The sequence below is a fragment of the Lagopus muta genome, chromosome 3, assembly GCF_023343835.1.
Source record: "Lagopus muta isolate bLagMut1 chromosome 3, bLagMut1 primary, whole genome shotgun sequence".
In the NCBI taxonomy this organism is placed as follows: Eukaryota; Metazoa; Chordata; class Aves; order Galliformes; family Phasianidae; genus Lagopus; species Lagopus muta.
In genome coordinates, this window is record NC_064435.1 from 26,799,476 (window position 1) to 26,816,778 (window position 17,303).

The following is a 17,303-nucleotide window of genomic DNA, read 5'->3' on the forward strand; positions in this document are numbered from 1 at the left end:
TTGTTACGTGGGGTTTCTTTCTTAATCAGTAGCAAAACTGGAATGATATTTATGTCAACAAAACAAGCAGATTTGTGGCCAAGAGGGCCAATGACATCCTGGGGTGCATTAAAAAGAGCGTGGCCAGCAGGTCGAGGGAGGTGATCCTCCCCCTCTACTCTGCCCTGGTAAGGCCTCATCTGGAGTACTGCGTCCAGTTCTGGGCTCCCCAGTACAAAAAAGACAGGGATTTCTTGGAAAGAGTCCAGCGGAGGGCCACGAAGATGGTGAAGGGCCTGGAGCATCTCCCCTATCAGGAAAGGCTGAGTGAACTGGGTCTGTTCAGCCTTGAGAAAAGGAGACTGAGAGGGGACCTGATCCAGGTCTATAAGTATCTAAGGTGTGGGGGGCAGAATGGCAAGGCCGGACTCTTTTCAGTGGTGAGTGGAGACAGGACAAAGGGAAATGGCTGGAAACTGCAGCATAGGAAGTTCTGCACAAATGTGCGCAAGAACTTCTTTACAGTGAGGTGACGGAGCACTGGAACAGGCTGCCCAGGGAGGTGATGGAGTCTCCTTCTCTGGAGATGTTCAAGGATGTTACAGGATGCCTACCTGTGCGACCTGGTGTAGGGAACCTGCTTTGGCAGGGGGTTGGACTCGATGATCTCTGGAGGTCCCTTCCAACCCCTACAATTCTGTGATTCTGTGTATCTTTCAGTAAAAGGCAGAAGTGCAAAAATTTTGACAGAAAACAAGGAAAAAAATATTGTTAAGACAGTAGATTTTTATGTGTTTGATGGTGCAGTCTCACTTTCTAAAGAAAATGGATTGTGAATACATCATAGGGTCCTGTGCAGCATGGGGATCTGGTGCAGCAGGTGGTGAACTGGCTTATATCTAATGTGACTTAGAATAGACTGCATAGCTGTAGAGATAGCATAGCTGTTGAGCACCTTCCAGATGGCAGGACACAGAAAACTACTTTTAAAATGACATGTTCTCCAAAACAGGTGAGCTAAAGAAGAGGAGAAAAGAAGGAAGAATATAAATAAGATTTGTAATTTATATTAAATACAACATATCACTTGCAGACATATGCCAAGAAATATTAAATATGCTTGCTTTTTTTTTTTTTTCCCTTGAAACTCTCTTCAGACTTTGCTTTGTTCTTCTGTATGTTTATCCTTGCTGAATGTCAGCAGCTTCTTCAGAGAAAATACAGACGAACATTTACTGAAAGTTTGAAAGGCAAATTAACTTCTAATTTTTTCTCTGTCTTCTCCTCTTAAGGGATTTAGGAAGATGCAGAACTAAATCAATACAATGGTAGAAATCCTGAGAAGTTAATTGAAAAGGAACTAAATAAGTATTTTAAAATTGTGCATAGTTTAGATAGATAGACTTCTTTCTGGTTCATCTAATCAGTGAGTGAATCGTAGGAAAGACTTAGTGAGTACACACACAACATTTTTGCAAGATGATTACAGACTCCTTATCTAAGAACACTGAAATTCAGTTAATTACAGTCAGGAGATAATACATATCCATTCTAGACAGCAGAAGTATTCTTCCATAACTCTTCAGTATTGTCTTTTTCTTAAATCTAAAGAAACCTCAGTGATTAAAAGAGATGAGTCGTGACAAGTGCTGACATTCATGACAATGAAAACCTTGAAATTGAAGGCTAGAAGAATTTGGAAAGTTAGAAAATTAAAGAGGAAAATTTTCAATGCTTGGAGAACTAGAAATGAACAGCTGAAGTTTCAGTATCAATCTTAATTTTTATATAGCGTTCTCTTGACTTAATTTTCCTATCTAAAAGAACTCTCTAGTTGGCATTCACAAGAATTCCCTGCTGAGTATAAAAATTGTAGTCCAAAGACCTTTTATTTTGATGTTGATATAAACTTTTAGTCTACTCCAAAGGGAATCTCAAGCTTAGATTGTTTTAATAGTTTATTTTTGCCTTATATTCAATGGTTGAGTCTGTGGATAATGTCATCAAAGTGAATCTGACCAGGTATACATAGTTAGGTGTAAAGTGGAAGATGCTGACGTGTGAGACCTTGAAATAATCATATAGATTGTGTCAATTTATCCTCTCAGAAGTCAGCAGCTTCATCAGAAAACCTTGAAAATGAATATTAATGGTGTGCTTCACAAGCACTGGAAAGGAAGAAAAAAAGGAAAAAAATAAAAGCAGTTTGGCTGGAAAATACCTGTTGTTGCACAGCCAGCAGTGTTTCACTGGGTTCTCCCCTGGTAATGCTTCTGTGAACATACTATTTCCAGAGCGTCAGCTTTTGTTGGATTTGTAGGAATATTGTCTTTATCTCTGCTCTTACCTTCTTCTACTCTGGCAACAGAGCGCCAAAATGAAAAGCATGCTTTGCATAAATCTCAAATGCATTCCACTCAATTCTACAAATGTTTATCTGAGCTAGGCAGGAAGCACGCACAAGAAAGTAATACTCTCAGTAGGGTTTCCTGAAATCAAGCAGCTTTGCAAGAAGTAACAAATCCTAATTAATCTGCTTCTGGGAGATTTTGGAAATGCTCTATTATACCAAGAATTAACATACTTTAGGATGAACAGTATAACAAAGTCATTTGCATCCATACTTTAACTTTCGTTTAAATGTAATACGTATTTGTTTTTAAAATAGTAATCTCATTCCAGCTGTATGTAGCAGAACACCCAAAATAAAGAAGTTGAGGATTGCTAGGTATCAAAAAATTACGTATTTCTGCCATCTAAAACCATTTTTCACACTTAATTTCCATCTCCTGAGTATGGGTGAATAAATACTTTGATTTGTTATGAATTATTCATAGTAATGAGCTTGTGAACTTAAAAACTTACTGCAATTTATAAATTGAATAAATGCAACTTAAAATGCGTGCAAAATTTTATAACTAGAATTTTTGAAGTCTGTAAGACTTGACCTTTATTCAGAGGTGAAAGTGTAATGAATGGTACAGTGATTTGCAGAAGATGGAAGTAGGGTCTTTTGGTTAAATGCTGTTCTGAGCTGTGGATTCTGTCACTGACTGTGCTGCATAGTTTCTGTCTGATGATGGATATATGCACTCTAACAAGCTTTTCAGTGTTGCTTAACAAAGTGGCATTTGGTTGCTTACAGCAGGCAGCTAATGCCACTTTAGATGCCCAGTCTAACCTCTAGCTGGTGCTCTAGATGGTAATTAATCCTGTAGAGCTTTTGGCGTATTCTTCAAATCTGTGAAGATATCTTGATGCATCAAGATCTCATCTCATAAGCCATGTCTCATGGCTTATGTTTGGACACCTGAGTTACTTCTCAGTTTTGTCTTTTCTTTCTTTATTTTTTTTTTCCTCTAGGTGTAGAACCTGAATCCATAGTCCCTTTTTTTTTCTAGATGCCTAACCTGATTTGAGGAAATGCAGAATAGGCACAGTTGCAGTGGTATTCCACAGTCACATTGAATCATGCCTTTATTTCTTCTCTGGCTTCTCTGTGTGCCCTCTAAGTTTTAGTTCCCATGCCTGTTTTAGGGTAGTTTCAATGATTCTTAAGTCAATTGCACTGTGAGCTGTTGTGATGTAATGAGTCTGACCGTTTTTTAATACATACAGTGAATTTCTATGACGGCTAATGATGACTATACTGACAAACTAAGAAAAAAAAGATACAGAATATTGTAATAATCACTATTTTTATAGTGACCTAGAAATAGTCACTGAACAAATTAAGAAACAAACAAACAAAAAAAAAAAAACCCAACCAACCAAACAAAAAAAACCAACTCCATGACTATGCTTGTTTTAACTAGAGGTCTTTTACATGATGGCATATTAGATAAACTTTATATTTCAGAAACATTTATTTTGTACTTCAGTGAATGTCCATCTGTTCAAGACCAGTCTGAACCATATAAAAGCCATGAGTTTTGTTCCGAGCGTTATTGAGCTTTTACTTTCTGGACAAAGCTGATTCTACAAGTTGACTGGTGGAAAGTTAGAATCTTGCGCCTTTAGCTATGTGCTGAACTTATTTCTCAGTTTCCCAATTTCTTTGTGTTTTGCTCTATATTCCCTGAAAAAGAATAAGTGCATTTTTCTTGGGACAAATGGCATACTCACATCTGAATGAATTTCTGCACGATGAACATAAAATATGCCACAGCTTGTTGAATGCTTAGAAAAATCAGTGGCCACATCTTAAACGGCACACACCAAACTATTGGGAATTTTCAACCTTTGTCATTTTGTTCCAAAGCTGTATGTATGCTGTATATATATGTTATACATACCCCCCTTTCCCTTGCAGCAGTGTTTGAATATTAGTAAGTGCTTGTTCAGTTCTTGAGTAGTACAGTAATGTTGAGTACTCCATAAAAACCATTAATGAACTGATAACGTTCTCTCTAGTGCGGTGTTCAGGAAGAGAACCATAAATAAAATTCATTATATTCTGGGACTGATGGGGATTTGGCAAAACACACAGTTTACTACTGATCATTGTCCTTTTTCACAGAATCACGCTATCACAGAATGGACAGGGTTGGAAGGGACCTCAAGGATCATGAAGCTTCCACCCCTCAGCTACATGCAGTGCCACCAACCTCCATATCTAATACTAGACCAGGCTGCCCAGGGCCCCATCCAACTGGTTTTGAACTCCTCCAGGGATAGGACATCCACAACCTCTCTGGGCAGCCTGTTCCAGCACCTCACCACTCTCTGTAAAGAATTTCCCCCTGATGTCCAACCTAAATCTTCCCTCCCTCAACTTAAAACCATTTCCCCTCGTCCTACACATATCAACCCTTTCAAAGAGTTGATTCCCCTCCCCTCTGTAGGTTCCCTTTGGGTACTGAAAGGCTGCAATGAGGTCACCCCGCAGCCTTCTTTTTTCCAGGCTGAACAAGCCCAGCTCCCTCAGCCTGTCTTTGCTGGGAGATGCTCCAGTCCCTGATCATCTTTGTGGCCCTCCTCTGGATCCCGTCCAGCAGCTCCCTGTCTTTCTTGTACTGGGGGCTCCACACTTGGAGCAGTATTCCAGATGGGGCTTACAAGAGCAGAGTAGAGGGGGACAATCTCCTCCCTGTCCCTGCTGGCCACCCCTCTTCTGACAGAGCCCAGGATACCATTTGCTTTCCGAGCTGCAAGAGCACATGGCTGGCTCATGTTAAGCTTTTTGTCCATCAGGACGCCCAGGTCCTTCTCTGCAGGGCTGCTCTTACGGATTGCTCCTTCCAGTCTGTATGGATGCGTGGGATTCCTCTGGCCCAAGTCCAGATGGATCCCTATATTCTTCCCAGGTGATGTTATATATATTTTTATATACTGACTGTGGAAAAACATACCTGTCTGTTAAACTCCTGTCTCTGTTACTGTCCACAGCATATAGAGGGCTGAACTTTTTCCTCATGCTGCCATGCCTTCCCACTTTCCCTTTTCTGTAAGTCTCATACAGTGATAACATTTATTTACTTCACAGAATTGTCATACATATTGCATATGTAAAGAGTCTGGGAATCCTTTGATGGAAATCAGCAGAGAATTGAAAAGCATTTACTGTGTATTATTTGTTATGCCAGTTTCTTTAAAGATATCCCCAGACCAAATTTCTGGAGTACATATTAAACCAACGTGTCCATGATTTACCAGCATTCCTTGAAGTAACCAGTTAATCATCTTCACACACTAGACAGCCAAACCCAAAGTATGCTCTCTTTTTTGAATGATTAAGCCAGGCTTCTCATAACATTTCACTGGCAAGTAGGGCCATGACAATCAACTAAGAACAAAGGGAGAGGAAAATACATGTAATCTTGACACTGAAGCCATAGAGTCTGTTGTGAAAAATAAGAAAAAAATGGGAAGAGGAAAGAGCAATGATCCCAAAGATGTAAAAAGAAAAGAAAAGACCAAGATGCAACTCAAACGAAGAATAGGTTGTTTTGATGGGGTAAGTTTTATTATCGGCTCAATAGTTGGGGCAGGGATCTTTGTGTCTCCCACAGGGGTGTTAAAGCATTCCCTGCTTAATGTTGGTGTTGCATTAACAATCTGGACTGCTTCTGGACTAGTTTCTCTTATGGGCTCCCTCTGCTACGCAGAGCTGGGCACTGCTCTGCCATTTTCTGGAGGGGAATACAGCCATATTAAAAGAGGCCTTGGATCCCTACCTGCCTTTGTGTTCATCTGGACATCAACGTTTACCAAGCCAGCATCAAATGCTGCCCGAGCCTTGCTATTTGCTGAATATGCCACCCAGCCCTTCTACGGCATTTGCCCTGCACCAGAAGTGCTGAAGAAATGCTTGGCTTTGGCCGTCCTCTGGTCCCTGGGGATTCTGAATGGACGCAGTGTCAAACTGGCTACATGGGTGCAGGTAGTGTTCACTCTCCTGAAGATGATGGCGTTGTCTGTAATTGCTGTCGGTGGTATAGTTCTGCTCGTTGGTGGAAGGAAGGAGAATCTCGCCAGGTTTGAGGACATGTTTGGCTCAGAGATGCCCAACGCATCACAGATCGCTGAAGCCTTTTTCCAAGGACTGTACGCGTATGGTGGTTGGTGGTCCCTCAATTATATGGCAGGTATCTTGCTCTTTTTCTTTAGATTTTATTCTGCAATAGCAATTCTTAACATTCCTCTGCTAGTGTTAGAAGAACTTGTATGTCCTTCATAGGTTTATGCACATTTTTGTGGTACAAACTGTCCACTGGTCTTGTGTGTGATAGGGCTGGTGAAAGAGGCATTGCTCTACCGTCAAGGATGTTCCTTGCTTCTTGTGCAGTCTCCAGAATGAAAGTAACATTTACAAAGGACTACAAGAGAAATTTAAGAGGTTTACTTAAAATATCATTTGTGAATAGAATTTTTCATATCTTAAAAAATTGGAGTTTGAGTTTTACAAATGAATGCTTAAATTAAGAGATTTTTGCCAGCCTATTTCCTCAATAAGGACCAATTCCAAAAAGATGATTGTATATCAATATCTATACCTTCTCTGATTTGTACATGGACAAATTCATACTGAATTGTATTAAAATATGTCAGTTTGAAGGGATATATAGTGTAGCCTGTCCGTGATAGTTTCCTGAGAACAGATGCAGAAGAATGTAAGGGAAGTGGTATAAATCTTCTGATATAACTTATATCCAATTTTAAACATGCATAATCTTTTGGCATGTTCATTTACTTGTCCTGTTCTATATCTAGTCATAGGAAACAATAATAAACAGGAGTTTTTCATGAAAATTGCAAAGAGAAAATGCTCACAGTAACTTACATACTTCACAATAAATTGAGTGAACGGTGTTTTATAATATCATTAGATTTATGGAGATAAGTTGTAAGCAAATGGATGATGCTGTTGTATCTTTAACCTTACTCATCTATTGACCTCTTCCACATGTAGAAACATTAAACATTAAGTAAGCCCAACGTGTGAAATGTGTAACACAAAGTTCAGTGGTGAGAACAGTGTGAAAATGGGGTTAATATTTTAAAAACTGACGGTTATTATTAAAAGCCTGCATTTAGAATATGCTGTTATTAAAAAAGGTGGTAAAAAGCAGAAAATATAACTTTTGAAATCTTAGGGTTTTCTTAAAGGCAAAAATTCAGATTTTTACAAGGAAATAAAAATTGTTCACAGAAGTACTATTTTCTGATCAGTTACCACAAGTAACAATTGCAATACACTAGTGATAAATGCAACCCACTGAGCAGCACAGCTGTTTAGACAGATGCAACTACACTATGGACCTCTCTTGAACTGAGTTTCCTATTCTTCAACAATAACTGTCATTCCTGTGAGCCTTAGCTAAAGGATCCCATGCCAGCTGGATGTTGGGACTGTAGCTAGCAACGAAACAAATGGAAAGACAAATTTAAATCAGCTATTTTGGTGATTGTCTCCCTTTGTGCTCTAAATTATGAAGTGTATTTCTTCCATTTCAAATAAATACCCAATTCTCCAATAAACTCCGCATTTCTCTGCTGTGCTCATTCTGTCCCTCTGCAGTCCATGCACTGCACCCCAGAATAGGGCAGGCTCAAAGCTGATGCAGGAAGCAGAGATAGTATTTGAGGAGAAAAATGATTCACCTTCCCTCGCTAGCCTATATCAATACTGATATAGGCTGAGTAGTTTTAAGCTAAGATACCAGGTTTAGCACTGAACACTTTTCCTCCACCAATTTTGTCATGGAAATGATAATGGCAGAATCCAGCTGGCAACTGCCCCCTTTTTAAAAGCCACTGCATTACTGCTCCTTGCCAATGCCTTCATTCTTTCCCATTATGTCTTCTGTATCTTCTGATGTAAGAGCAAAGAGAAATGTTTTGGGCAGGAATAGGAAAATACACTTAGAATGATGATCAGACGGGCTGGAGCACTTCCCTAGGAGGACAAGCTGAGAGAGTATAACTTGGAAGAGGGTGGATTTAAATTCAACATTATGAAGACATTCTTTACTGAGAATAACAAGACACTGGAACAGGTGTCCAGAAGGATTGTTGTGGGTGTTCCTCTCTGGAGGTGTTCAAGACCAGGCTGGATGGGTCTTTGAGCAGCTTGGTCTAAAAGGGAGGTGTTTCTGCCTATAGCAGGGAATTGGAGCTAGATGATCTTAAAGGTCCCTTCCAACTCAAACCATTCTATGATTCTATGAAAATTTGGAATCAGGGCTCACAAAGTGATGAAAGAATAAATAAAGTGACTTTACAGCCTTACATTCAATCTTTAGATTTAAAAGTATGGCTATTTGGAAACTTATTACCATATCAATATTCTAATGTACAGCCATATATTTGTTTAATCAAATCAGAGAAAATTTATTAGTCCTTTGTCATTTTTTATCAGTCTGTCAGGTCTCTCTTTTCCCAAGACACCTGTAGCTAAAAAAAGACAAAGGAAAAAAAAATGTTCTAAGCACTTAGGACTCTTTGATGATAAACTATTTGAAAACTACTGCGGAAACATACAAGCAGTGTAGTTTAGGAACCATGATTAGGGCTTGGGACAGGATTTCTGTGTCAGTCATGTCAACCTCTGTGTAGATTCACCACTGAAACACACTTACAGAAGTTACACTGCTTGCTTTAATATTATTATTATTTAATTGTGTTTTTCAGAAGAGATGAAAAACCCTAGCAGAAATATCCCTTTAACTGTGATGACAGCTGTTCCTTCAGTAATTGTGTTTTACTTACTAGTAAACATCTCATATCTGACTGTCCTCACTCCAAAGGAAATTGTCTCCTCAGGTATGAGTTTGATATTTTTGTGAGAAAGGTGAGTTCCGTTAGTGTACCTGTTTGTTGTCAGTGTACTGGATTACTCGTGATCACCCAACTCCACAATTGGGAAGTGTGAGTTTCACTGTAAGTTTTAAAAGAGAATTGTGGTTTAATTTTGCTGCATGATCTAAGTTGGACTGAATACAGAGAAATAATAGTAGGTGTCAAAATTTTGACTTACGCCTGTACTGTCTAAAAAGAAATCAGAAGTGCATTAAAACATGGAAATCAAGTGATGATTGGGTCCTTGTTTGATAGGTAGGGATTTAGTTTTCCTATAGTTTTAATCCTCTCTCCTCCTTCATTTCCTGTGTCACAGTATCTAAGGCTAAAGTCCTTACTGTTTAAGATGGGAACAAATAATCATTCCAAGTTACCTCTAATGATAAGTAATATAGGAAAGGCTATAGACAGGAAAACAGCCATTTGGGGTTGAAGAAGGGTTATTCATGGTAAGTATTCTTATTTCTTGGAAGACCCTGTTCAAAAGCCCATTTTCTGTAAAACTTCTCTCAGATGCAGTACCAATAAATTGTGTATAAAAAGGGCCAAGAGGAGCTGTATTCTTCTTTGGTTGTCCAAACAGCACCTTTTAAAATCCCAGTCTAATGACACTGAACTGTCAGACCTTGCCTTGTCCAGGAGAGACAAAACCAAACCCCATTTAAACAATCACTTCTTTTTCTTTTTTTTCTTTTTTCTTTTTTCTTTTTTTTTTTCTTTTTTTTTTCTTTTTTTTTTTTTTCCTGTGAAAACAGCTCAATAACATAAATAATGGTGTAGCTGTCACTCAGCAGCCCAATACTGTCATCTGCCCACAATCAGGCTATCTGCTGGTAGAGACACAGGCACTTACAAATCCATTCTGGCAGGAAAACAGCAGTGGATACCAGAACATCAGCGAGCAGCTGCCTGGCTGGCACAAGTAGTCCCTAAAATGATGGTGGAATGGTGCTTATTTACATCAACTGAGGAGATGGCCTTAAAATTATAGCTCTCATTTCAAACATTGCTGTACATTGCTGCAGTTCTTTATTGGTCACTACATTTTTGTTGTTTTCTTCTCCCCTACTCTGAGGAGTTTTATGCTGTACAAATCACTGCAAGACATATATTCCTCATGGCACTCAGTTATAGGCCTGATAAGAATTAGTCCTCAATGTAATACTGGCCATCACCAGTTTCTGAGAAGTATGGAAAATCACTTGTTCAGCAATAATCTTTCACATTTCCCAGTTGTACTCAAAGCAAAATCAGAATAATAACACGTTTTCTGACCCGTCTTTCTACATACATGCAGTTGTGTTGCAGTTTCCTCCTACCCAGTGGTCATGTCACCTCTGTGGTCAGGCAGGAGACTAATGCCTCCATTTTCTTTACTCAGATAGCCCTGCTCATGTGTTTGCATTTGTTATTCATGATGCCGAGATGCAGCCATAATGCTTACAGGGCACTCAGTGCTTTGCCTCCTGTTGGCCATTGCGGCTTCACGCAGGAGCTTTTGTAGTGATCAGGAGTCCTTGCTGCTACCTACTGCTGCTACCATGCAAGTTTTAGCTCCTGAATGCAATACTTTTAGAATTAGAATAGACTCATTTGATTATTCAACAAAACAAAAATCAAAACAAAACAAAAACTAGACATTCCCAATAAGTAATAGTTACTTCACGCATTTTAAGTTTCCTTTCTCTTGAGTCTGTTGGAAATACAGAGCATGGTACCTACACCATTACTGATGCTTTTTTTTCTTGCAGTTGCTGTGGCAGTAACTTGGGCTGATCGAGTGATCCCCTCTGTTGCCTGGATCATTCCTCTCTCCGTTGCTATCTCGATATTTGGCGCCCTCAACAGCAGCATGTTCACATTAGGTCGATTAAGCTATGCTGGAAGTCAGTCAGGACATTTACCTGTTTTAATATCCATGCTTAACGTCCATACTTATACGCCAGCACCAGCTTTGATTTTTTCAACCACCATTGCATCCATTTTTATAATCCCCTCTGACCTTATTATGTTAACAAATTACTTTGGATTTTCTGCCTGGCTTATGATTGGATTGACTTGTGCAAGCCTGATTGTACTTCGATACCGGGAACCTAACCTACATCGACCATACAAAGTAATTGGAAATAAGTTATCAGATATTCTTTTGGTTTTATGAGTCATGGGTATCATGCAGAAGTTATGGAATAAATGCAAGACAAAAGTTGATAGTTACTACAGAAATATAAATGCTAATCACAATGATAAGAACCTTACTCATGGTCTGAGACAAATCTGCTTCATACTGTAGGGTAAAGGTATTAAAGAAACCAAACATGGTCCTTGCCCCAGAGAGCTTACCTGAAAACAAGAGATGAATATGCCTAGAACTGGGGAGATGTGCAGATGAGGAACAGGGAACCATAGTGGTGTGGAGCAGTGACAGGAGCCATGTGGGATCCAGGCTGGCAGTTGTTGGTTTAAGAGACCTTTGTCTGCTCTCATCTTTCTTCACCCAACCACAGCCATTAGTGTCAGGTTTGATTTCATCTCAATCTGTCAGAACACTAGATTGGAGATATGCAATTAATTAGCATTAATTGTGAAAGCTTCCTCTAGGTGCTGGATTTTCTTTAGGTGTCCATACTATTATGTGGGTGAATGCTTTTCAGGTGTTGCTTCTCTCTTTTCCTTAATGATAGAAGGAGCCTGAACAAGTGTTGTAGACAATTTCATGTCAGATAAGTCTTTCCTGGGGTGAGGTTGAAGCAACACAGATGGTATTCTGGTGTGGCAAAGAATGCATTGTTACTGTAATGAACGATACATGAAACTATGGTTGGTCAGCTACTTCCTAATTTTTTTTCTTTCTCTTACAGGTTTTTCTACCGGTTCCGTTTGTGATGGTGGCCATGTCATTCTTCTTAGTTTTAGCTCCTATAGTCTGGTCTCCAAATATGCAATATTTTTATGCTTTTTTGTTTATGCTCGGGAGTCTTATTGTTTATCTTCCTTTTGTACATTTTAAATTGCATTTTGCATTTTTTGATAAAATTACTTGCTACTTGCAGCTACTGCTGGAAGTTTCTCCTGCTGATGGTTCTGATGAGAGTAAATGTGAATAATGGCAACTTTTTAATCCAAGTGCAACCTGACAGACAATAGAAGATTTTCTTTAACTGAGATTGTAGGTCAAGATTTGGATGTTACATGTCATATATAGGAATATCTGTTTGTAACGTATATACATATTATATATATGCAAATGTACAAATATGTGCATATACATATATGAATATGTATATACAAGCATTTAGTTTCAGGACTGTGTGTATGTAAATGTTAGTATGCATACATATACATAGATGTACATATTTAATAGATGCAAATAATCTCCTTTAAATTGGTAAAATCCTTAAAATGCTCCCTCTTGCTCCTGAAAACACCATTAAAGTTGCATATAACAGAAATAAAACTAAATTACAGAAGATAAGTATTATCATAAATAAGTAAATATGTACTTGTCAGCATCATTTGATAATGTACTTTTAGTCTCTAAAGTAAGTTGGCCGGATTATTTCTAGTTCTTAAAAGTTTGTTTATTAGAACTTCTGGTTTTAAAGGCCTTAGACTTCTATGTCTGCTAGCTTTTTTTGTCTGAATTTATTTTTAATAAAAAAGCTTTGAAGAATATTGTAAAATTGACTGAGACTTCTTTTTTAATCCCAAGAAAACCATACCTGATGAGCCTTGGCCATTTTAGACCAACACATAGAAACATGGGATGAAACCTTAATAGGCATCAAATAAATCAGTAATTGTTATTTAACCTGTTCGTCACACCAATAACATTCACTATCTAGATTAATTTACTAAATGAGAATTAATATTCTCATTTACTGATACATGAGATACATGAGATCATGTTACTGATACATGAGAGAGAGCATTTTTTTGTCCTCCATCCATCTCCCTTCCATTGTTTAAAATGAAATTAAGATAAATTTTTGAGATTTTATTTTAAGAGCTGAGACACATTAAGCCCACTGAGTACTAAAGCCTAAGAACCAGTACCCAGGAAACATCAGATACTTCAGGGCTAATCTATTAACATACGCTGCTATTTTCATAATTATGACAAAATTACGTAGTTAAATGATTTTTTACCTGTCTATATAATTCTTAACCGGTACAACCAGTAGATGGCTCCACACCAACATCTCTCTTAGACCAGGATATTCTGGGTCACTGGATGTTGCATTAGTGAGAGAAAAAGTTTTACAGAGCACTGTATTACTGTAGAACAGAAAAATTCTTGCAAAAAGATTTAATTCTTCAATTCAGAGGTCAGAATGATAGCTTAGATCTTCAGACAGAGCTATGCAAAGGGTACTATCAGTAATGCTGGGAGCCATCTGAAGGCTTAGGAGGATTTGATGCTGTGCAGGCAGAGCCCCTGATAGGAAAACAAGTGCAAGAAGCAAGTGGTTCTTCCTATGGCTGATGAGGTATGCAGAATGGAAACCTGAAGTAAAATGTATATCTTTTAAAATGCTGTTAAAGAGAAACCCGTGCAAGAGAGAAGTGGATACTGCTGAGATGCATCCTGCTGAAAGCAAGGGAGGAGTCAATGTTTAATTTCACTGAATGGAGCCATCAGAAAAGCATTCATCTTGTTATTTTAATTAAAAAAAAATCACAAGGATAAACAAAATTTTCTGCAGGTAGGATTGTAAGGGCTGAATTCTAGCATGATAAAAAGAAAGGGAAAATTTTACTGTGACTAAAGAACTGAGTATGGATTTGTAGAGTCAGGTGTAGTTCCTGGCTGTGACACTGACTTTCAGCTGACATTGATTGAGTCACCTATTTAAACCCATGTTTTAATTTATAAATAAAAATGAAAGTCATAGGGGAAAAAATGTGGATGGTACAATGAAATTCTGTAGAGGGTGACATGTTCTAAACTGAGAAACATTGGACTCGGTTTTTCACAATAATTGATGTTTTCAAAGTGCACTCAGTTTCCTGAAATTAAGTTTCAAGTACAGTAAAAAAGGGAAGCAGTAAAAAAAGGAAAGCTCAAATCGGCACAGCCACTTTTGTTTACATGGAGATCAGGTATCCTGTAAGTCAGAGGCCTCTGACTGTAGGTAGCTGGAATGACTTCAAAACCTATGAACGGTGAAATGTTAAAATATATCCATAAGCGTTTGAAAATGTGCCAAATCGAGCTGCAAGGATGTAAGAGGGGGTATATAAAATGAGAAAAACAGGATTAGTGACATTTTTGTTTAATTTTTGATTAAACGATTTCAACGTTGACCTTGGAATTTTACAATGAGAGAGATCAAATTCTGGGCAATTTCAGCACCTCATCTGCACATACTACCACATACACTATGTTAATTTCATTTCTACAAAAAAATAAGGGATTGTGTTCCTCAAATTTATTGTCTTCTTTAACACAAACTACCCATTCCTGCATCTAAGTGAGACAGAGGTCTTCTGAAAAATAACACTCATTAAATGACCCATTGCTTGGAATGGGACTCAGCTGAGCTGAATTAACATTATAAAAGCAAACCACAGATATGGTATTATTTCTTATCTTCTGAATATGAATCTCTTGATGTGCTCCTAATGCAGCCTTTCTCTTGCCTGAGCGGTTTAAAATGCTAAATCACAATGAAGCAAATACAGCTTTCAATTCGTATAGATTTCTTATTGTTGCTGGGTCATTCCACATTTCCAAGCACTAAGCATAAAGGAACAGAATTCAAATTTATAACTTGTATTAGCTAGCCTGACCAAAAGCAATTCCATATTTTAACATTATAGCTTGTTTTAAATGACACTAGTTGGTCTCAGCTGCTTTCCTACTTCTATGTATCTCAGAAAATGCTATGTGGAAGTGCAAGTGTTTTAGTACTAGACTATATCAAATGTTTCTTTCAATTTTTAATTTTTTTTTTTGCCTTTGACATCATAATTATTTAAAGCTCATGCATACTTTCATGTTTCAGAAATTCAACCTTATAACAAGCTTAAAATGTGGTTGTTTTACTTTCTATACTTCAGTACAGCCTTGTTTAGCATATAATGAACCTGGCTGTTTTTCTAGGTTTCTGTCACAAAATTTGTGTATGTGTGTCTGTTACTTTTATTTTTGCAATTATCATCATAAAAAGGCAGATGAAAATCAATATTCAGTTTTATTTTAAAAAGTACTTGTAGTTGTACACCATACTAACCCCGTATCTCCTAACTGCTTAAAAAAAGGTAAAAATAAAGGTAAAATCAAAAAATCCCTCTGAGCAAGTTGTAAGGAAGAAAGGGAAAGAAAAAAAAAATCAGCAATTAATTTTTTTGCTCCCCATAGGTATTTTCATTTGTGATTCCAATGGAAAGATAATCAACTAATATGAGCAGTTGCATTACCCAGAGAAGCAGTGGATGCCCCATCACTGGAGACATTCAAGGTACTTTGAGCACCTGATCTAGCTGAAGGTGTCCCTGTTCATTGCAGGGGAGTTGGACTAGATTGCTTTTAAGGGCCCCTGCCAACTCAAACAATTCTATGATTCTATGATTTTTGTTTGAACTTTTAATTTGATTGGTTGGAATTTTGGTTTGTGCAGAATGTGCTGCCTTTAGCTGTTAGCCTTGGAGGGGTTCAGACCTTCTGGCTTCTGACCTTGACTTTGATAGATAGCCCTGTGTGCACTGCAAAGGTTTCCCATATCTCAGTTTCCGCATCTGCTGAAACAAAGAAAATCATGTTTTAGCAGCTGTCTGATCTCATAGGTCAATGAGAGTCTGCTTCTCCCCCTCTCTTCCTAGCATGCAGTTGGGAATTATTCCCATCACTGCTCCGTGTGACTCATACCAAGTGATGGGGACCCTGGCTCGTTTTTGGAGGTGCTGAATGTTTCCTGTTCTTTCTGATTTGAAGGCATGAGACCTGTAAGGGCTTCAGAAACTTGGAAGCTGTTTCTGTTCTGCTTTGGAGCAGGAAATTAAACGTTTTTTAAATTAACAGCTTTGGATAACTTGTGTCCGACAGGTTTAAAGACACAGTTAAGGAGATTGTCTATTAATGTTGATTTTCGATATATCAGAGGAAGTTCCAACAGAGGAAAAGAAGGTTAGCATGGTCATATTTGAAGAGAATAAAAGAAATAACCCAGGTAGTTATAATTCTGTCAGTGTGACATAAATCATTGGAAAAATAATGAAACTGTGAGAACAAATCAATGAAGAATTTAAAAGATAGTAGCATAATTAATGCCGAATCGTTTGTGTTTATGGAAAATGAAGATTCATACTATTTTTTTCTGTAATTTTAATTTCTATTAAAGGGTGAAAATATTGGTGTACAATATTCAAGCTTCTTTAATTGAAACAGGATGAAAAAATGCATATGAAAGATCTGAAAGATGACAAAACCGTTGTGACGCATTAAATGCATTAAGAACTGGTAAATGAGATATCATGTTAGCCTTTGAAAAGGTGTCTCCAAAGATGCCCCACAGAGATCAGACCTTTCATGCATCTGTAAGTGGCCTGAAAAAATGGGGTTATCGTTGAAAAAGTTTACACATGACTAAAATGAAAAATAGCAAAAAAAAAAAGTAAGATGCCAGAGCACAGATCCAAAAATATCAGGCTTCTGCAGTCAGCTAGGAAGAAGCACACAAGTTATACTGCAGATTTTATTGTCATATGTGTAGTATCCTAAACTGATGTCCTCTTTTTGGTTACAACATGCTGCTTGATCATTTTTGTTCCTGATGACTATTAGAAGTGGTGCACAATCACAGTAAAAGATCCACAGATCTGAACTTCAGTGGGAGCCTGCTCTTCTGGCAGCAATGCTCAGACCCCTTCTGAGGAACTGGTTCCTATTCTTCCTTTACAGTGGGGAAAAGCGCTGTGAATTCTCTGAGCACTGGAACAGGCTGCCCAGGGAGGTGGTGGAGTCTCCTTCTCTGGAGATGTTCAAGACCTGCCTGGATGCCTACCTGTGCGACCTACTGTAGGGA

The 17,303-nt window shown here is 38.1% G+C and overlaps 1 protein-coding gene across 2 annotated transcripts; it reads left to right on the forward strand.

Annotated features, from left to right (window-relative positions):
- The first annotated feature begins 5,676 nt into the window (after positions 1–5,676).
- Positions 5,677–12,959, forward strand: SLC7A13 (solute carrier family 7 member 13). 2 transcript variants are annotated; one of them, XM_048938695.1, is made up of 4 exons: positions 5,677–6,566; positions 9,115–9,243; positions 11,031–11,395; positions 12,138–12,959. In XM_048938695.1, the coding sequence occupies exons 1-4, from the start codon at positions 5,843–5,845 to the stop codon at positions 12,381–12,383; spliced, it is 1,464 nt and encodes a 487-aa protein (XP_048794652.1). In that variant the 5' UTR covers positions 5,677–5,842; the 3' UTR covers positions 12,384–12,959. The 2 variants fall into 2 exon arrangements, with proteins under 2 accessions (XP_048794652.1, XP_048794651.1); XM_048938694.1 differs by having other exon boundaries at positions 5,678–6,566; positions 9,112–9,243.
- The last annotated feature ends 4,344 nt before the right edge of the window (positions 12,960–17,303 follow it).